Genomic DNA, 20,881 nt, shown 5'->3' with positions numbered 1-20,881 from the left:
CACTGCATAGCAGCGCTTCCTGCCGTAATCACCTCTAGGTGAGAAGTTGTGTGCAAATGGGCCGAGGGGCTCTGGAATTGGATAAACATTCTCTAATGGATTGAGTGATTGGGATGGACAGTGCGATAGCTTGATGGGTGATCGAGATGGATGGTGATTATTGATGGGTGTTTGAAATGCAGTGTCATAGATCAGTGTTTATGAACTCCAGTCCTCAAGGTGCCCCAACACATCATGTTTTCAGGATTTCCCTCTGATGAAACGGCTGTGGTAATTACTAAGGCAGTGAAACTGATCAAATCTGCTGTGCAAAGTAAAGGAGGGCCTGAAAACATGTCCTGTTGGGGCGCCTTGAGGACTGGAGTTGAGAAACAGTCATAGATTGATTGGGGGGGGGGGGGGGGGGAGAGGAGAATCTCATTGTAGTTTTTAGTGGTTGGTATGAACATTGTGTGATTAGTTTATTGATCAGTGTTGGGATAAACACAACTATTTTCGCCTCAAACACTGATCAATAATTTTACTGTGTTCATCCTGATCAATAAACTGTAATATTGTGTTCATCCCAATCACTGATCAATAAACTGTTGTCCAATGTTCATCCCAATTATTAATCTGTAAACTATTATACTGTTAATCCCTAATCCATAAACACTTGGTCAGTGATTGTAATGCACAGTGTGAAAGTTTATTGGTCAGGATTGGGATGAACACAATGACTGATTGATGTGATCAGTCAGGCCCCGGGGCTCTGCCAAGATCCAAAGGCTGGTTAGAGCCTGTTGGCACACATGCACCATAATGGTGGTACCCAAAGGGTGGGGTGAAACCACCAACCTGAGGTGTAAGGAAGTGCCGCTTTAAGGCCTTGTGCATGCTGGGTGTCTGGCTTAGCCCCGTGCATGACAATATGGAGTTTTGTGCCATTTGTATGGACCACTTCAGGCTATGACCTGTATGTGACCTGGGACAAATACCCCAAAAAAACAAGCGATTACTTTTTGGATATTTTTCCCTGGGCGCCTTCCGTGCTTAACGTTGGTAGCACTCGGTGCACCATCCAGGTTGCTCATAGTGTTTTACAGGCTGGCTGATGTGCGCTCTGCCCACACAAGTAATGGCGGAATTGCACAAATTGCGGCTCAATACCCAGCATGCATAAAGTGTATATCGTGTATAGCTAGCTTTAAAATCTGAGGCTTGATCCACACCTATAGGAATCTTTTGTGGCTGTCTCTTGGTCAAGGCAACGTGCACACAAGATGCCTGAGTTCAAGCGCTGTAAATCCAGAATGCTGAGTGCTGCCTCCTATATACCCGAATGACATATGCAAAAAAAAAAACTTTCATTGGCTCATGTGAAAGTGGCCAAATGGAGAAACTACAAAACTGAACCCCCAATGCCCCATGAGTGGTGTTGAAGATTGACCACTTGCTTACTGGGCACTTAAACCCCCCTGCTGCCCAGACCAGCTTTCAGTGCTGACCCACTTTGAATGACAATTGCGCGGCCATACAACACCGTACCCAAATGACATTTTTATCATTTTTTTTTTTTTTTCCCCACAAATAGAGCTTTCTTTTGGTGGTATTTAATTACAGCTGGGAGTTTTATTTTTTTGCTAAACAAACAAAAAAAGATGCAAAAAAAAATCATGTTTAATAGTTTGTTATAACATTTTGCAAACAGGTCATTTTTCTCCTTCATTGAACTGCGCTGATGAGGCTGCCCTGGTGGGAGTTCAGGAGCAGTTGTAAAAAAAATGCCCAACTTCTCCTAAAACATCCATTTACCAGCAGTAGTGTACATGAGCCCCCCCCCCCCCCCCCGTGTACTGACCACATTAATCATGGCTGCTGAGTCCCAATCACTGTGGTCAGTTTAAATGCCTCTGTCATCTGCAGCTCTGCTCAGTCCCCCCCCCCCCCCCCCTCTACCACTATTGGACAATAAAATGTTACAAATTGTCACTGGCAGCCCCTCTATTATATCTAAGCATAACACAAAGGGTAAGTGGTTTTAGTAAAACAATCCACACCTGCACCATGTGCATCCTGTGAGATTTAGAAACTGGAGCTATTGTACATGACAGCCTATCGGTATAATTTGTGTATGCTGTAGAACTGTTGCTGCATCCTGCAAGGGAAAACCAGAAAGATGTGCTTCACTGACTTGACTGACTTGTGTTGTCCTCACTAGAGGAGCTGTAAATTTGTGCAGTGGTCCTACCCCAGACAGTACCTGCGTGACTAACGGCAGCAGTTTATAAAGGGAAGTCACCATGTAGTCCTATAAGGGTCGGTTCACAATGGACTGCAGTCCCTGTATTGACGGTCCATTTATTGCAATGGGCTGCCGAACGTACTGCAACATGGAAAAAGTAGTGCAAGCATTACTTTATCAGATCACCCTGCATCGTACTGTGGTACTATGTACTTTGGTGTCCTCAAACCTGCTGCATGTGCTAGAAGAGGTTTGGGGGCGCCGGAGCAGCGAGACCCGCCGAGAAGATGGAAGCTCCGGACTACAGGGGACAGCGGTGACTTCGCTGGCTCCTGTGTCAGGTAAGTGACACATAATGGGCTACTATGCGATGCATAGTAGTCCATTATGCTTTACCTTTGCAGGGAATGAAAGGGGAAGTAAACCCATCAGGGTTTACTTCCTCTTTAAAAACCTCTCTAGGCAATGCTTTAACGTTTTTTACAGGTTACCAGTTTAGAGTTACAGATTATCTTGCTTTAATGTTCACTTGCGGCAATACCTCACATGTGGTGCATACAGTTTACATAGTTATGTTCAGAAGTTTGCATACCCTGGCAGAATTTGATTTCTTGGCCATTTTTCAGAGAATATGAATTATAACACAAACTTTTCTTTCACTCATGGTTAGTGTTTGTCTGAAGCCATTTATTATCAATCAACTGGGTTTGCTTTTTAAATCATAATGACAACAAAAACTACCCAAATAACCCTGGTCAAAGGTTTACCGTTAATACCATGTATTGCCCCCCTTTAACATCAATGACATCTTGAAGTCTCTTGTGGTATTTGTGGATGAGGCTCTTTATCTTCTCAGATGGTAAAGCTGCCCATTCCTCTTGGCAAAAAAAGCCTCCAATTCCTGTAAATTCTTGGGCTGTCTCGCATGAACTGCATGTTTGAGATCTCCCCAGAGGGGCTCAATTATATGGAGGTCAGGAGACTGAGATGGTCACTCCAGAACCTTCACTTTATTCTGCTGTAGCCAATGACAGGTCAACTTAGCCTTGTGTTTTGGACCATTGTCATGTTGGAATGTCCAAGTATGTCCCATGAGCAGCTTCCTGGCTGATGAATGCAAATGTTCCTCCAGTATTCTTTGATAACATATTGCATTCATCTTGCCATCAATTTTGACCAAATTTCCTGTGCCTTTGTAGCTCACACACATCCCCCAAAACATCAATGCTCCACCTCCGTGTTTCACAGGAATGGTGTAACTTTCATCATAGGCCATGTTGACTCCTCTCCAAATGTAGTGTTTATGGTTGTGGCCAAAAAGCTCAATTTTGGCCTCATCACTCCAAATGACTTTGTGCCAGAAGGTTTGGGGCCTGTCTCTGTGCTGCTTTGTAAGTGGGATACTTTGTGGCATTTGTGTAGTTATGTTTTTTTTTTCTGGCGCTTCAACCATGCAGCCCATCTTTCTTCAACTGCCTCCTTATTGTGCATCTTGAAACAGCCACACCACATGTTTTCAGAGAGTCCTGTATTTCACCTGAAGTTGTTTGTGTGGGTTTTTTCTTTGCATCCAGAGCTATTTTCCTGGCAGTTGTGGGTGAAATTTTAGTTGGTCTACCTGACCATGGCTTGGTTTCATTAGAACGCCTCGTTTTCCACTTATTGATTAGAGTTTGAACACTCACACTGGCATTCTCAATTTCTTGGATATCATTTTAGATCCCTTTCCTGTTTTATACAGTTCAACTACCTTTTTCCTGCAGATCCTTTTGACAATTCCTTTGCTTTTCCCATGGCTCGGAATCCAGAAACGTCAGTGCAGCACTGCATGGAAGATGCAAGGGTCTGTCAGGGGTCCAGAAACTCATTGACCATACACATACACTGGTTGCAAACAGATCACAGATGTGGATGGTGACCTTTAATAGCCATTCAAACCCCTTTGTGGCAACTTGTGTGCATGTATCAGGCCAAAATCACCAGGGTATGTAAACTTTTGTTCAGGGTTGTTTTGTTGCCATTAGGTTTTAATGAGTAAACAGTTTGGCTTCAGCCATACACTAACTATGAGTGAAAAGTTTGTCTCATTCCTATTCTCTGAAAAATGGTCAAATTATAAATTCTGTCAGGGTATGTAAACTTGTGAGCACAACTGTGTGTGGATGTGACCTACATATGCAATAACTTCTGAGCGTGAGCATAATGGGATGTTTTACATTTATTTTTATTTTTTTAATATTTCCATCACATGAAATGTAAACTTTGCTAATGGTAGAAATAAGGCATGACAGGTCCTCTTTATAGAGACATTTGGGGTCTATAAGACCCCAAAGCTCTACTCTATCCTGGCCAGCATGAGACGGGAGGGAATTGGTCGCTGCTTTCCAGGGAAAAAATAGCAGTGCCAGAGCTGGAAGTGACATCTCTTCCAGCCTCCCAAGGTCATAGAGATGGTTGGAGACCATCTGGTCCATGGCCAGCTCTATGGTAGCACCGCAAGATCGCGTCACAGGCTCCCTAGAAGTGCCGGTGGGAGAGGATGCACACCCTCCTGCTTTTAAAGACAATCCAGTGGCTAATCGGCCACTAGGATGGATTTTACATTGTAGAGAATCGCAGGAAGATTTCCAAGATACCTGTAGCTGCAGTCATCCTCCTGTTATCTCCACTTCAAGTCCTAGGTGTGATATGACGTCCTACAGGCAGGAAGTTGCTAAAATCTGGACATTGGTGAAAGATGTATTATAGCTTGCATTAAGTGTGACTTGTTTCACAGCCATTGTTCAGTTAGAGGCTTGTTGCAGGTTTTACTAATGCCAAGAGCTCAATTGGTCTTCAATTGCACTCCCATAACATACCCACACAGCCCCCTGTTTGCTCCCTAAGCCCTGGTTCACACTGGTGCAATAAGCTATTCAATTTAACAGTTCCAAAACGCATGGCAAGTCCCCCACCATTGTTGACAGAAAATTTGAATATAAAAGCTGAAATATTGAAACCATTTATAGCGCCACATCCCTTGATAGAATATCTAGAACGTTTTGGTGGGACTTTCAAAGCACAAGGACAAGTCAAAATATAAAAAAAGTATATATTTTTATTGGAATATTCTATGTATTCATAATTTTTTTTTTTTTTTTTTTTTTAAAGAATAAGTTGCAAGGCACACGAAGATGTTTGCAAAGCTGATTAGTCTCTACATGTTTCGCCATACAGAATAGGGCTTCTTCAGGAGAATTGATATCAGTCTTTATGTCTATAATCACTAAAATTGGAGACAAAAATCAAACACTCAGAAAAATGCAGTATGATATCAATTTCACAAAATTATGATTTGTATAGACAAAAATCGATTTCCAAACCCGACCTGTGTATTCAATGGAAAGTTGAAAGCCCAGAAGTGAATGGATAACCATTGTTGACAATGGAACTGTTCATGTCACAGCAATTTTGAAAGGTTCTTGCACCCCCCCCCCCCCCCCCCCCCCAATCTCAATGTGATTTGTGTAGTTTTCTGTTAAATGAAGTCTCGATGCAGTGAGATCGGCAGTGCAAATTGCACTGATCTGCAGCTTTGAAATCGTGCTAAAGTAGTACTATAGCACAATTTCAAAGCCACACCAGTGTCCCATGATGACCTAGAAGGCCCAGCACTTTTTGTACTATTCACATTGGCTGTATGATGGGGGGGGGGGGGGGGGGAGATGCATAAACCCGGCTTGCCTTCAGTGAAAACTGAATGCCAAGTAGGTTTAGGCCCCTTTCACACGGGTGCCTCTGTGTGGTGGACTCGGCTTGCTCAGAGGATCGCTCTGCTGATCCCCCGCTAGGCAGGTGGATGACAGGTCTTCGCTCACTGGGCAGAGTGGAGATCCAGTCCCGCTCTCCTCTGTGGGGGGGGGGGGGGGGGAGAGGAGGGCAAACAGACCGCTGGTTTTGTTTTTCAACCAATCTGCCAGAAAACGGTACCACCGCCCGTCTGGATTTTGTGGACCGGATCAGATAGTGGTGGATGTGCAGTGGACACTTTGCCGGCTGACGTCCCCCCTGCTCCATAGGGGAGTGTGCAAGGGCCAGTCGGGTCCGCCTTTAAAAAAAAAAAAAAAAAAAAGCCAATCGGACGGCCTGTGTGAAAGGGGCATTCGGATAATGATCAACTAAAATTGTTGCAAAACCTCAACCATTCCTGAGAAAGCTTGCCTCTGTCAATGTCCATCACATTCAAGTCTCTAGGTGCAAAATTTGTGTGTTTTTTTTTATTTTTTTTATTTTGCAGGTTCTTATTGGCAGTGTAGCTTTACAAATCTTTGTCCTTGTCTTTTTTCTATTAGACTTTTCTTTAAGGTGGCAATGATGATCCGCGCAGGGGTACGGACCTCGGCTGTATCATGGGAGCCGAATGCAGATTGTGATGTTTCTGAGATTTGTCAGCGTGTAGTTGGCTGCTCGGAACTGGTCTGCATGAGACTGTCGCCCGACTGAGCCACATCTTTACTATACACGGCCTCTGCAGCCATTTCATTCTTCTGGACTTTCTGCTTTTAATTTCCTCTTATTGCTGTAAAATAAGGAAGTTTTAGTTCCAATTCACAAACTTTTTTTTTTCAGATCTCGGTAGTGCACACTTTGCAGAGGGGAGAACATATGATTGTTTATACTTGTCAGAACCTGCTAATTTACTTGTTTCTTATTTAACCATGAGCTGTTAGTACTTCAAGTTTCTTTGGGAAAATATTGGCTTAGTTACTAGGCGAGCTTTTGAGATGAAGGCTACTTTAACCCTGAGGTGCTACAGCGCAAAAATATGGTGCATGCATAGCCCGCTGTAAAGAGCCTCTCCTGTCTCCAGTGTGAAAGCCAGAGTGCTTCCACGCTGGAGCGGTGTGCTTGCAGGATGGTAAAGTCCTGCAAGCAGCATCTTTACAGCGCTTTTATACACCGCCCCCTGCCCATTGAAATCAATGGGACAGCGGCGCTTTGCAGGCGGTTTTAACCCTTTTTGGCCGATAGCAGGGGTTAAAAGCGCCAGTGGCCAAATAGTGTCGCTTTACCACCAACGCCTCAGTGTGAAAGTAGCTGAATATTATGCAGTCTTTTATGTGTAAGCTCAGAACTGTTGTAGATTTGTAATGGCATCAAGGTGGAGTAAAATGGCTTGATTTAAATCCTTTTTAACCACTTCAATACTGGGCACTTAAACACCTTCCTGCCCAGACCAATTTTGAGCTTTCAGCGCTGTCGCACTTTGAATGACAATTGCGCGGTCATGCTACACTGTACCCAAATGAAATTTTTATCATTTTTTTCCCACAAATAGAGCTTTCTTTTGGTGGTATTTGATCACCTCTACGATTTTTATTTTTTGCGCTACAAATAAAAAAAATACCGACAATTTTGAGAATTTTTTTTTTTTGTTTCAGTTTCAAAACTTTGTAAATAAGTACGTTTTCTCCTTCACTGATGGGCACTGATGGGGCTGCACTGATGGGCACCAATGAAGTGGCACTGATAGGCGGCACTGATGGGCGACACGGACGGACACTGATAGGTGGCACAAATTGGCACGGGTGGGCAGCACGGATGGGCACTGATAGGCGGCACGGGTGTTATACTATAGTAATGCATGCCAATCAGTGATGCCCATTGTGGGCACTGATTGGCACCCATTGTGCTGACTGGCATCCCTGGTGGTCTAGGGAGGATTACCTTTTCCCTGGTGGTCCAGTGTGGGCATCCTCGGGGGGGCTGTGCTGATAATCGATCAGCACAGACCCCCCCCCCCCCCTGTCAGAGAAGCAGCCGATCGGAGACTCTTTACCGAGATCGTAGTTGCCGGGTGTCAGACTGACACCCCGCAACAACGATCGCCGCGCGCAGCGGCTCATAATCCTGATCACGTCATATGACGTCCGGTCAGGATTATGAAACCACTTTGCAGCCGTCAATTGCCTATAGGGCGGGCGGCAAGTGGTTAAAGAGCAGCTGTCATCAGTCCCCCGCAGTGGCTCCTCCTCTGACCCGCTGTGGACTCACCGACAGTCCCATTTACTTTAATGGGACGGCTGGTGATGCGGCAGTGACACAAGTTGAAGGACATGGCGGCAGCAGGTGAGTGGATGCCCGCTAACGGGCGCTGCCATGATGTATCTGAAGTGACAGGTGCTCTTTAATTCATGAAAGTGTCCCTTTTCCCAAAAAGTTGCGTTTAAAATATTGCAACAATCGCCGTCTTATTCTCAAGAGTCTCTGATACACACATATATATGTATTATTAAAAAAAATCTTTGTTTGGGGGTTCCAAGTAACTTTCTAGCAAAAAATATGGATTTTAACTTGTAAATGCCAAAAATAGGCTTAGTCATGAAAGGGTTAATATTTGCAAACTAAATGAAGGTTTCCTATTTAGAATAAACTGTTGGGTTAGTAAAGCAGCATTATCAAAATGGATTCAATCAGTTTGTAGTGTACATTGATTTGCAAAACAATGGGATAAAGGAGAAAAGTAAATTGTTATGATTTAAAAAAAAAAATCAGATTAGTGTCCACCCTGAAATGTATGCCGCATACCAGGCCATCTAAAGTAGCTCTAAACCCAATCGCAACCTCTTAACATTATATGCTAAGGCAGGAAAAAAAGCTTAGTGCATTTAATATATGCAAATTTCCACATGTTTTAGGTCCTTAAAGTTAAGTACAGAAATACCTGTAATTGTGCTTCCAATGTTTTGGACCGATAACGGTGCCCACAAAGCCCATTCACGCTAGAAACTGTCTACACACCTTTTTATTTTTTATTTTTTTTCTCTTTCTATGTATCTATGCATTTTGCTATCTGAATTTGTCCTGTGAGATCGCTTCCTATTTTCTTTCCCTGTGCGTCTATGTGCACTGATTTGCGGTGCAGAAAAATGCAGCATGGTTTTTTTTTTTTTTTTTGTTTAATGTGTCGTGTGGACGTGGCTTTATACTTGTCAAAATTGTACAAGGCACAGACAAAGTATTCATAGATCCTGAGTCGTGGGCTCATACCTTCAGGTGTTGCACATGTCTTTGCACACTATAGCTGTTGGTAAAACTGAAGGAGAATGTTACAGCTGAATTATGTTAACACCTTTTTAGTATTTTGAAAGTTATTGGAACTTGAGCATGTGTTAATAATAATGTACATAAGATGTTCTGTGCTAAATTCTGGTGTTTGCTTAATGTGGGTTTTTGTTTTTGTTTTTCTCCCCCAGCTGTGGTTAATTGTCCAGTGTGTAAGAATCAGTGCTTACAGAGGGACCTAGTTGAAAACTACTTCCTTAGAGAGGATTCAGCATCCGGTCAAGCAGCAGAGACTATTCACGTAAGACAATTTTTTTTTAAAATGTGATTAAAAAGTAGCAACTTGTGCGGGCAATATAATCCATCCTCCTAGATAAATGGACAGTAAGAACAATGTGTAGCTGTCAGGACTGCATTCCTGGCTGTAGAACTATAGGTATATAGATATATATTTTTTTGTGAATGGAGCAAGGGAGGGTTATAACCCTCATCAAAAACCAATATAGCCACCACATCTAATGATTGGTAAGCTATAACATTTTAGATTTTGCTTTTAATACCACTTTAAAAGTTCCCATCAATTTTGACTTTATTTAAAAGGGTTCTAAACCCTTGTGTTTTTCGCATTAAGGTAAAAAAAACTTCTGTCACTGACCAGCCGAACACTGTTCCTGAGACAGCTTGGCTCTGCCTTGCCTCTGTCATACTGTCCATCACATTCAGGTCTCTAGATGCAAAATTTATGTGGTTTGTTTTTTATTTATTTTATTTTTTCTGGTCTTTGTAGTAGCAGATTCTTAGTATTGGCAGCTTAGATTCAAAAACCTTTTTCTAGTCGTTTGACGTTTTCTTTAAAGTGGCAATGATGAGCCGCGCAGGGGTACAGACCTCGGCTGTATCATGGGAGCCGAATGCAGATTGTGACGTTTCTGAGATTTGTCAGCGTGTAGTTGGCTGCTTGGAACTGGTCTGCATGAGACTGTCGCCCGACTGAGCCACATCTTTACTATCCACGGCCTCTGCAGCCATTTCATTCTTCTGAACTCTGCTTTAATTTCCTACTTACTCCTGTAAAATAAAATACGTTTTTTTAGTTCTAATTCACAAACTTTTTTTCACATCTCAGTAGTACTCTGCTGCTTTGATTTGCAGTTGGAAGTGCATATGATTATACTTGACAGAGCCTGCTAATTTTCTTGTTTCTTAAACCATGCACTGTTAGTACTTCAAGTTTCTTTGGGGAAATATTGGCTTAATAGGCAAACTTTTGAAATGAGAATTTTTAGATTTTGCTTTTAATACCACTTTAAAAGTTCCGAGCAGTTTGACTATATTCAAAGGGGTTGTAAAACCCTTATAATTTTTTTTTTTTTTTTTTTTTTGCGTTAAGGTGAAAACTTCTGTCACCGACCAGCCGAACACAACCTCTTTTTTTTTTTTTTCTTCTTTTTTTTTTTTTTTAATCACCCATATTTCCCACACGGAAAAGGTGCTCACCCTCTCGGCTCGTTGTCTTGGCTCTTGATTGCATAGGTTGATAGCAGTGCAGCCTTTGGCTCCCGCTGCTGTCAATCAAATCCAATGACATGGGGGACATGGAGTCCCTCTTTCTGTGTGAATACACAAAGGACTCGGGAGAGAGCCCGCACAGCTGTCCACCAAGGAGAGAGCTTCTCCGATGTGGACACCCGTTGCGGGGAGGAGCTACCAGCACCACCGGGGGACCCCAGAATAGGTGGGTCGCGCCCCCCCCCCCCGTGCAAAAAAACTGCACAGTGGAGGCAAGTATGACAGGTTTTAAGAGGGTTTACAACCCCTTTAACACTTCACATCCTTTTGTTTAAGTTTGAGATTTTAATATTTAATTTTTTGTAATGCAGAGGTGCACCAGCTGTGAGGACAATGCCATAGCTAATAGTTACTGTGTGGAGTGCACTGAATGGCTGTGCGAGACTTGTGTGGAAGCCCATCAGCGAGTCAAGTATACCAAGGATCATACTGTCAAAGTCAAAGGTAACAAGTTTCCGTTAAATTTTTTATTTTTATTTTCGTAAGCATCATGAGAAGGATTTGGGTAACCAGATGTAGTTTTTCTTCCAAAACCTTAGAATTTTACCCCCAGCAACACCTTTGTGTTGTAAGTAATGCCTCCTCATTCTTTTGCACATTGTCTAGCGTCAAAGATTCATAGTGTTATGACTCATTCTGAACAAATGCTGCTTTCGGGGGGGGGGGGGTGGCGCAGGAGACCTAAAAGGAAACGCTGCAAACGTTTTTGGTCTATTTAGTGTCTCAACAGGGTTTGAGTTTTTATTAAAGTAGCATGTCTTACCATCTTGGAATATTAAGGCTGTCCCTTGACTTTTTCTGCTGCAATGCCAATATCCTCCCAGGGCAGTTATGGTGAACCTTGGCACCCCAGATGTTTTGGAGCTACATTTCCTATGATGCTCATGCACTTTTCAGTATTGCGCATCATGGGGATGTAGTTCCAAAACATCTGGAGTGCCAAGGTTTGCCATCCTGTCCTAGGCGAATGGCCTTGGTCTCATTCCAGGTAGATTGGTAGCTCTGGACAGGCTTGGCTGCTCTGACAAGCCTGTGATCTCTGGTTTGGACCATGGTCCATTTTACTGTAGAATATTGACTTTTATTTAAGTTTTTGAGGTGTTAAGCTGGAGTTTCCAAGTATGTAAAACTTTTCTACTTCTATTAGGTGGATCCCAGAAGGAGACAGAACATACTGTATTCTGCCCAGTCCATAAGCAGGAGCCTCTCATGCTGTTCTGTGATACTTGTGACACATTGACCTGCCGTGACTGCCAACTACAGGGACACAAGGACCACCAGTAAGCATTCATTTTTGTACTTCATCTATTTTGGTAAAAGCGCACTTCCTGCATGACCTTTTTAGAATGTGTACTTGTCCCTACAGGTTTAAAAAACATTTAATAAAGTTAATGCCCACAATAAGCCCCATTTTCAGCATCATTACCTGCACCGTCAGAGCTGTGTACACATTCTGCTTTGCTGTTTACAGTTAACTCACATCCTCTCCCCCCCCCCCCCCCCCCTGAAGCCGGGGCAATCACAAAGTGCAGCGAACTTCACCCATGCACAGTAGGCAACCGACTGTGAAGCTGCAAGGCTTGCCTGCTGGTTTACCTTAGACAAGATGGCAAGCACCTGATTGAGGCATTGGTTTGGGGAGGACACCACTGGATTCCTGGACTGATAAGTGCCCTAATAAGTCAACAGCTGCAGTATTTGGAGCTGCTGACTTTAAAAAAAAATAAAAAAATCCCTGGAGCTCCTCTTTAACTTTAAAAATATCTTTTGACAATGGTAATTATTGGCAAACGGTTATATAGTATTCTATAAGTGAATTGAAAATGGTCTAAACTTTCCAGGTATCAATTTTTTGAGGATGCTGTCAAGAATCAGCGTAAAATCTTGTCTGCTCTTGTGAAGAGACTTGGAGAAAAACATACTACCCTTCAGAAATCTACTAAGGATGTTCGTAACTCGTAAGTATATTTCTAGAATCTGTTGCTGCTTTTTATAGCTTTGTTTTCTTTCCTGTAGCCAATAAACCAGACTGTAAATCTTAAGCCGCATACACACGGGCGGACTGTCTGGCCAACTTAGTCTGTCGAAACACATTTCAGCGGACAGTCCGCTCGTGTGTGGGCTTCAGCGGACTTTTTCAGCGTGCAGTACGGCGGACTAAGTATTTCGGAATTTCCGTAATATTGTCCGTCCAACTTTGGTTTCAGCGGACAGTCCGCTCGTGAGTAGGCTAGTTCGACGGACTAAGTATGGCGCATGCTCAGGATTTACACGGCGGAAGGTTGCATTGCTGTGTATTAAACTTCCTATTTCTAGTCCCGTCGTACGTGCTGTACACGTCATCGCGCAAGCTTTCGACGGACGGTTGTTCATCCGTGTGTGGTCAAGTCCGTTCATTCGAAAGTAGGACGGACTGTCCGTCGGATTGTCTGACGGACTAAGTTGGCCATCCAGTCCGCCCGTGTGTACGCGGCTTTAGAATTAAAATTTTAGTAAATGGGGTAGTACAAGCCACTTAGGGCAAGGATGTCTGACACACCAATACATAGACTACCAAATCCTAGATGCGTCTTCCGGCTTTTTTTACTCTAGCTTATGGCAATATACCCTTCTGTTGCTTTTTGCTAGTCGGTTTTGCCAACTTTTTTGCTCATTAATCTGGGGGCTAATCTTAAATTTTTGGTTTGCAGGATTCGTCAAGTGATTGATATGCAGAAAAGGCTACAGGTAGATGTGAAAATGGCCATCTTACAAATCATGAAAGAGCTCAACAAGCGTGGAAAGCTACTTGTTAGCGATATGCAGGTTTGTCTGCTCATGTGACAGTCATGGTGTGTGTGATTTTTTTTTTTTTTTTTTTTTTTTTTTTTCCCTCCCCGCCCCCCCCCCCCCCCCCCCCCATTTCGCTTCAGTATGTTTCAAAGCTATGTTGAACCCCCCCCCCCCCCCCCCCCCCCACCAGCGGAAATTCCACTTTTGGGTCTAACTCCACTTTAATCTTAAATGTCTGTCTAATAATGGTGCGCTCAAATCAATTTCCTATTTAACCACTGTGCTACAAATATTTGAATCCGTACATATAGATGAAAAAGTGCTAAGTGCAAGGTGTCCACTGACACAAAAATAAAGTTCTAAATATTGTGCAAAGTATGCAAACAATTGCTGTGCAAATGATGCTTGATTAAGCCATTCACAAATGCTGTGTAGAATATTGTGCAAAAGAATGCTTAATATCATTCACAAGTGAAGAGAACAGACGCTGCATATAGTACCCAATAATTCATATGAAAAAAGTGCAAATTACTATCAATATAACAAAATCCAGTGCAGACAAACTTAGTTCATCCCCATAGGCGTAGATTTAATCAGCTTTAATCTTTCCTTCTCTGGTTCCTCATACTCCATCCCCCCCCCCCCCCCCCCCAACATGCTGATAAAACCTTACCCCCCCCCCCCCCCCCCCCCACTTATCCAAGTGATTTATTTCATTCTGCAGGGCTGAATGAGCAAAATCTAACGGTGCCTGGCTTCACTCTATTGTGCCCATGGGTTATGTTTTATAGTAGACCTAGCATCTCAAACTGTTGTAGTTGTGGAATTTTATTTATTTTTTTTAACATGAATTTGTCAATTTGGTTCTGTATTTAGAAAGTGACAGAAGGACATCAGGATAAACTAGAAAAGCAGCACTGGAATATGACTAAGCTACAGAAACAGCAAGAACACATTCTGAGATTTGCTTCCTGGGCTCTTGAGAGCAGCAATAACACAGCTTTGCTGCTTTCCAAAAAAATGGTAGGTGGATTTTAATTTCTTTGGACTATGTACCTACTTGACCCATCATACACTAACAAATTAATTTTGTCTCTTCTAGATCTACTTTCAGCTGCACCATTCTCTGAAGGTTGCCGTAGATCCAGTTGAACCATTAGGTGATCTGAGATTTCAGTGGGATTCTGAAACCTGGACAAAACACGCTGAGTTCTTTGGTAAAGCTTTCCTACAATAAGTATAATTTTTGTGAATGTGGCAACCAGCTGACCAGGATTTCCATGTCTGGGGTGTTGGGCAATAGGAATTGCACACCTGGGAATGGGATGACAAAAACCCAGACACCAGGACACAATTTCTAGTCGCCCTGGCGCCTGGGATTTGTCGAGACCTGCTTTCAGCATTTATCCTCTTCATGGAAAAGGCAAATGGTTTACTGGCACTACTATGTTTGGGTAGTGTAGTGCATGTTATGGCCCACATTATAGGGTTGTGCAATCTTTTTGGCTTGTGCCCTCCAAAGTGTTTCCATCTGCAGTGGATACCATTCCCTAGGTGAAAGAATCCAAAGACCTAGTATGGGAAGTTGGGTCTGTAAGTCTACTATGGGGGGTGTCTTTTAATTGTGAGTCAAGATGTGGTTGCTATGTAGGTAGAGGATGTAATGGAGCGATTGATAAAATCAGCTCTAGCAATAGCTTTTCAACAGCTTGTGCAACAATCTTTTCAATAACGGAATGTCTTGTTGCAAGTAATTGTACAGCCTGAAGGTTTTTTACCTTCACGCATTCTTTACATGAAGGTAAAAACCTTCAGTATGTAGCTCACCACTGCAGTCCCCCTAAATACTTCAGCCAGATCTGGCAATGTACACTAGAGTGACTGCTGGCCAGTCAACATCTGAAGAGTATGGCCTTCACACATGCTTCCTTAAGCATACCTTCATGCAAAGGGCTGTATTTGGCTGCATATGATGCACAGTTGTCCGTACATCTGAGTGCAGGCACTCCTATTTGTGTCTATTGGCACACATGGGTGCAGCTGCTGCTCCTAATGACTCTCATGGCTGTGGTTGTGTCTGCAATCTCCCTGTTTGCATTCAGGGATACACACCTACAGATGATGAAGTAAAAGCTGTCTGTGCAGTAGACTTAAATGTGACTGGCTGCACAAAACGCCTGTGCATTCCAAGTGGGTAAACACAGCCCTTCGCATGGACATGCACTTAATTACGCCCATGTGAATTAGTCCTAGAAGTCTGAAAATGTAATCCAGTTGGATTCCAATTTTTGGCAGGTTATAAAAAAAATGCACTTTTTTTTTATTTTAGGAAAGATTGTATCAGACAAAACTGGTGTGCTGCCATCGTCGCATAATTCTAATTCTCAAGTGCTGACGCCCCTTACTAACTTCAGTCCAATGGTACAGAACCGGTCCAGATCTGGTCAAGGGAGAGGTAACTTTATTCAAGATGACTTTGCAGGTGTGTTCGTTTTCCAGTGACTTGCGCCATTGGTACAGGTAAGCTGTATTGTGTGAGATTTTTAACATTGTTTTTCTCTTCTAGAGGGCGAATCTTCTGGGTTAGATTCTGTTGGTCAAAAAAGGTAAAGTTCTTTTATCAGATCATACATTATACGCCTAAATGACCAATGGTTGCTGTCCTGTAAAGCCTAATTATGTATATATTTTCTCTAAAGGGGGCGTAATTCAGAGGGAGGTGATAATGAACAGCTGAAGAAAGTTCCTAGGGTCAGCTTGGAGCGTTTGGATGTTGATCTTAGTCCAGCTACGCAACCCCCAGTTTTTAAAGTGTTTCCTGGAAACACCACAGAGGACTATAATCTAATTGTAATTGAGAGGGGGAATGCAGCTGCTGCCGCTGCAGCGGCAGCAGCAGGTGGAGATCCTATTGTAAAGGTAAGTAAAATATAACCTGTAAGTCTCTGTGCCCAACAATTGTTGCATTTAGTTAACCAATTTTGGTACTCGTGAAGTTGCCCCAATTTGTATGTGAAAGACATATAACTTTCAATTGTTTTCTTTGGCAGGAAGAGGCAATGGAAACTGGCATCAGCATCCCAACAGGTGAATCCAATGAGGAAAAACCTCAAGTGCGACCTGATGGCCTGCCTGAAAGTGCTTCTGCAGCTCGCCCAGCAAGTGCAGCCAGCGATGGCGTTGCTTCAGACACTCCAGGTGCTAGCACTGGGTTATCAGACGCTGGCTCTGCCGCTCGCTGTAAGGTCTGCCAGAAAGATGGGACACTGATTACATGTGGTCAGTGTAAAAACAGCTTCCACAGAGACTGCCATCTGCCTGCTGTTGAAGTAGCAAGGTATTGTTGTTTTAAAACTTGTTTAGAAGTAAATTATTCAGTTGTGCTAAAACTATGTAGCTGAGCTCTGAAAATCTGGAAGGAAGAGAACTAAAGCTTTTCCCAGTTTTAAAGCATTTTTTAGTGCAAGTATGGGTGGGTAAGGAACAATTTAACCATTTTAAAGACCACCCCATGGCAGTTCTACCGCTACAGGGTGGCTTGCCTGTGCGGAATCTTGAAATTATGCATTTCCGCATGCAAGGGGTGCCCCACCTCTGCTGTGTTTCAGGGCAGAAGCCAATCTATGGGTGCCGGGCACTGGATACCTGCTAAGTCTGGAACAGATCTGCCTGTTAACCCTTTGGGTGCACTAGTTTAACCCCTTCCCAGCCAGTGTCATTAGTACAGTGATGGTGCATCTTTTTGGCACTGGATCACTGTATTGGTGTCACTTATTTCCACAAAGTGTCCGATTGTCTGTAATATCGCAGTCCTGCTACAAGTTTCTAATTGCCGCCATTACTTTTATAAAAAAAAAAAAAAAAAAGAAATTACTCCATAAATCTATCCCATAGTTTGGCTTACACAAACGTTCTAATGTCTACAATCATGTGCTCATCAAGGATTTTTTTTTTTTTTTTTTTTTTTTTCTTTTTGCTCCAAAAAAAAATGTAGCAGAGTACATGGTGAATCTTTCAGAGGTCATGTGGTTACATTCACATGGCATACAGAGAAAAATGGGCCCAAGCTGCTTGCTTGTGAGTAGGTGTTGCTGTCAACTGAAAGTTGTTTGTTTTGGGGGACGGCGGCAATGAATGGGAAGTCGGCTGGCTTCTCCGCCCCACCCCCACCCCCCCCCCCGTTCACACTTTCATTTCAGCTGAACTCGCACGATTTCAAACCCGCATTTTTCTTTCGTGTGATTTGAAAGACATCTGTCTTCATGCACTGATTTATAGTAAAATCGCCCCCCCTAACGATGTGAACGGGGGCTAAAGGTCAATTCGGGAATAGTTGTTCACACAATTTTTATTTTTTATTCATCCCCCGCATGTTTTTTCTTCACTAAATCTCTCAATCTAATGACCAGAAAGGTTGCTCCAGGACCTTTTTGATGGGGAAAGTGTACATGCAGTAATACAATGCATTCAGTAGCTTACTAATGTATGTTGTCTAGTGGCGAGTGGAAGTGTATGCTGTGCCAGGATTTTCCAAAGACTGTTCAAGGAGACGTTCCAGCAGACGCTAATCCCTCTGACATGTCAGCAGCTGATCAGAAGGTTTGTGTGAAGTATATTTTAATTCAAAATCTTATGCGGTCCCCTTATTTTGCACTTGAAATAATTGAAAACCTGCATGGCCATTCCTCCACAGTGAATCATAGCAGTGTAAACGAGTAAGCGCCACTGCACTATGTGGGAGGCAATTAAGTGCAATCTATATGGCGTTTTTATCTTTCTGCAAGGTTCCCACACCTCCGATTAAAAACGTTATTTTCCGGAGGTGTGGGGACATATCCCCTGTGTCATATACTGAGAAATGACTGATATAAAACGGCTCAGCTAGACCTAGCATTGGATGGGTGCTTGAATTTTTTTTTTTTCCCCTAATGGGAACCACTAAAAAATTTGGTAAATTATTATTTTATCTGTCTCGGGACCCCAAGATGGTGTGGGTTTTTTAATTTTTTTTTTTTTTTTGTCCCTGAACATATAGCGAGCAATACAGACTGCTTTATATTCTTTAAAAGTAACTTCTGGGGGTGCAGCCTCGTCAAATTCAGCTCCGCCCACTCCTTGGTGGATGCTGGCCAATGGGCTGCTACAGAAACCTGTAGCTCATGGGCCTCGTATTCCGTCTGGTGGAGTATGGGGATAAGATTGTGCTGCAGACATGTACAGTGTGCCTCAGGGAAATTACTAAAAGACAGATTTGTGTGTGGGGGGGGGGGGGCTTTATTAACCTCAAATAAAAATAAAGTAACTTCTGGGTTCAGCAGTTGTGATTTGCAGCCTGTGTGATTTCTAGCATTCTGAACACTTTTTTCACAATTGTCATTTCAGAAGTGTGAACGTGTACTGCTGGAACTATTTTGCCATGAGCCGTGCCGGCCTTTTCACAGACTCTCAACTGGAGCGGTAAGTATATAGTTACTGTTGCAGGCCAATACCTCCTGAATTTACCCATAACTGCGGCAATAGGTATGATTTTGTATTTTGATCACTGGGCACTTAAACCCCCCTTCCTAACCAGACCAATTTTTAGCTTTTGGTGCTCACACTTTGAATGACAATTAGTCATGCAACACTGTACCCATATGACATTTGTGGTTTTTTTTTTTTTTTTTTTGTTTTTTTCATACAAATAGAGATTTTGGTGGTATTTAAAATGGAAGTAAACCCTTCCAAACAACTTTGACCTACAGGTAAGCCTAGATTAAGGCTTACCTGTAGGTCCAAGTAATATCTCCTAAACCTATATGGTTTAGGAGATATTTGCCCGAAAATGGGCACCGCTGTCTACGGCGCATGCGCCGTAGACAGCGGCGCGCAGGCGCACTAAATGCGGCAAGTCCAAGAATGGATTTGCCAAATTTGTCTACTCCCGTGCGCATGCGCGGGAGTGACGTCATCGCGGCTCCGGCGAATGGCAGCGTCGGAGCTCCGAGACGCGACTCCCGTGCGCATGCGCGGGAGTGACGTCATCGCGGCTTCTCCGCTGTCATTCGTCGGAGCTGCGAGAGACGCCACAACCAAGATGGATGCGGCGGACTACAGGTGACAGCGGCGACTTCGCTGGCTCCTGTGTCAGGTAAGTGACACATAATGAGCTACTATGCGATGCATAGTAGTCCATTATGCTTTACCTTTGCAGGGAAAAAAAGAGGAAGTAAACCCATCAGGGTTTACTTCCTCTTTAATCACCGCTGGTTTTTTTTGTGTGCTATAAATAGACAGAATTTAGTTAAAAAATAAACCTTTTTTTTTTTTTTTTTTTTTTTTTTTTTCCTGTTAAAATGTATTGTCAAGGTATTGAACAGATCCAGCCCACAGTGCTGCTAAAAACTATCTCTCCCCTTGCATTGTACAGATCGGTGAGGGAGGGTTTGTTTACAAGTGATCGCTCCGTCATGACGGAGCGATCAAGCGGTCACGGATGTTTGCGGGAGCATACCCCAAGGGGGGCGCATGAGATCAACATTCTGTGAGGACGTCCTGCCAGAATAAGCAGACCTTGCTGTAGCCGTCTTTTGGCTGTGGTCAGGTTGGCATGTGGTTAAAGGGGTAGTGACTTCCGCTTAAAGAACTTGTGACCCCTTGACATTACACATTTGGCATGTCGTTTTTTTTTTGGGGGGTGGGTGGTGCCCAGTGGAAGTTCACCTCTGCCCCCAACCTATGAAAAACACCATAAGCACCGTGTTTTTGGTGCCTTTTTTATTTATTTATATATATATTTTTTTTTTTTTTTTCTCCTCCTCCTGACGGCTAAACGCCTAACGCCATTTTAGCCCAAAATTCTGACACATCTCTAGTTATAACAAGTCTTCATGCATGTCTAGTATGCATACTAGCAAATTATGCCCTTAATTTTACTACTGCTTTTAAATGTCCTGTCTTGCTGTTTTTTTTTTTTTTTTTTTTTTTTTTTTTTTTCAGGATGATGCCCCATTGATCGACTTAACACTTATTCGAGCCAAGCTGCAGCAGAAGCTCGCTCCTTTCTACACCAACCCTGATGAGTTTGTTAAAGATGTCTGGTTGATGTTCAGAAATATCAGCAAGCTTGCAGAGGTTAGCCTTAATTCTGTTTTTAAAGATTCAAACCTGTGTATTGGGTTAAAAGGCAGTCATAATGTGCTAGTATGCATCGTGTACTGGCACGTTATTAGAGACTTGCCTTAAAACGAAGCCCTCCAGTGTTACTCTGACAGGGTTTCCATCTTCACCTGG

At 43.0% G+C, this 20,881-nt stretch overlaps 1 protein-coding gene and 3 non-coding genes across 5 annotated transcripts in view; all 4 read left to right on the top strand.

Moving 5' to 3' along the window:
* TRIM28 (tripartite motif containing 28) overlaps nt 1–20,881 on the top strand; it is a 29,980-nt gene that overhangs the window by 6,469 nt on the left and 2,630 nt on the right. The window contains exons 2-15 of one of the 2 annotated variants that reach the window (XM_077458201.1): nt 9,460–9,569; nt 11,149–11,281; nt 11,985–12,117; nt 12,679–12,795; nt 13,528–13,642; nt 14,486–14,632; nt 14,712–14,826; nt 15,939–16,064; nt 16,176–16,215; nt 16,309–16,528; nt 16,660–16,946; nt 18,106–18,208; nt 18,992–19,066; nt 20,588–20,722. In XM_077458201.1, the coding sequence (XP_077314327.1) occupies nt 9,460–9,569; nt 11,149–11,281; nt 11,985–12,117; nt 12,679–12,795; nt 13,528–13,642; nt 14,486–14,632; nt 14,712–14,826; nt 15,939–16,064; nt 16,176–16,215; nt 16,309–16,528; nt 16,660–16,946; nt 18,106–18,208; nt 18,992–19,066; nt 20,588–20,722 (1,856 nt within the window). Of the gene's footprint in view, nt 1–9,459; nt 9,570–11,148; nt 11,282–11,984; nt 12,118–12,678; nt 12,796–13,527; nt 13,643–14,485; nt 14,633–14,711; nt 14,827–15,938; nt 16,092–16,175; nt 16,216–16,308; nt 16,529–16,659; nt 16,947–18,105; nt 18,209–18,991; nt 19,067–20,587; nt 20,723–20,881 lie in introns of both variants that reach the window. The other variant, XM_077458200.1, reaches the window with a different exon arrangement.
* Nucleotides 6,569–6,711, top strand: LOC143934725 (small nucleolar RNA SNORD94). Its single transcript, XR_013263363.1, has one exon. It is a non-coding gene; the product is annotated as a small nucleolar RNA SNORD94 (small nucleolar RNA).
* Nucleotides 10,125–10,267, top strand: LOC143934726 (small nucleolar RNA SNORD94). Its single transcript, XR_013263365.1, has one exon. It is a non-coding gene; the product is annotated as a small nucleolar RNA SNORD94 (small nucleolar RNA).
* LOC143934721 (small nucleolar RNA SNORA5) lies at nt 18,692–18,825 on the top strand. The gene has a single exon (XR_013263359.1). It is a non-coding gene; the product is annotated as a small nucleolar RNA SNORA5 (small nucleolar RNA).

Source organism: Lithobates pipiens, unplaced genomic scaffold, assembly GCF_037356315.1.
Source record: "Lithobates pipiens isolate NorthernLeopardFrog02 unplaced genomic scaffold, aLitPip1_a1.2 Scaffold_27, whole genome shotgun sequence".
In the NCBI taxonomy this organism is placed as follows: domain Eukaryota; kingdom Metazoa; phylum Chordata; class Amphibia; order Anura; family Ranidae; genus Lithobates; species Lithobates pipiens.
Note: the sequence above shows the minus strand (reverse complement) of the source record. Positions and strands in the feature narration are given on the sequence as shown.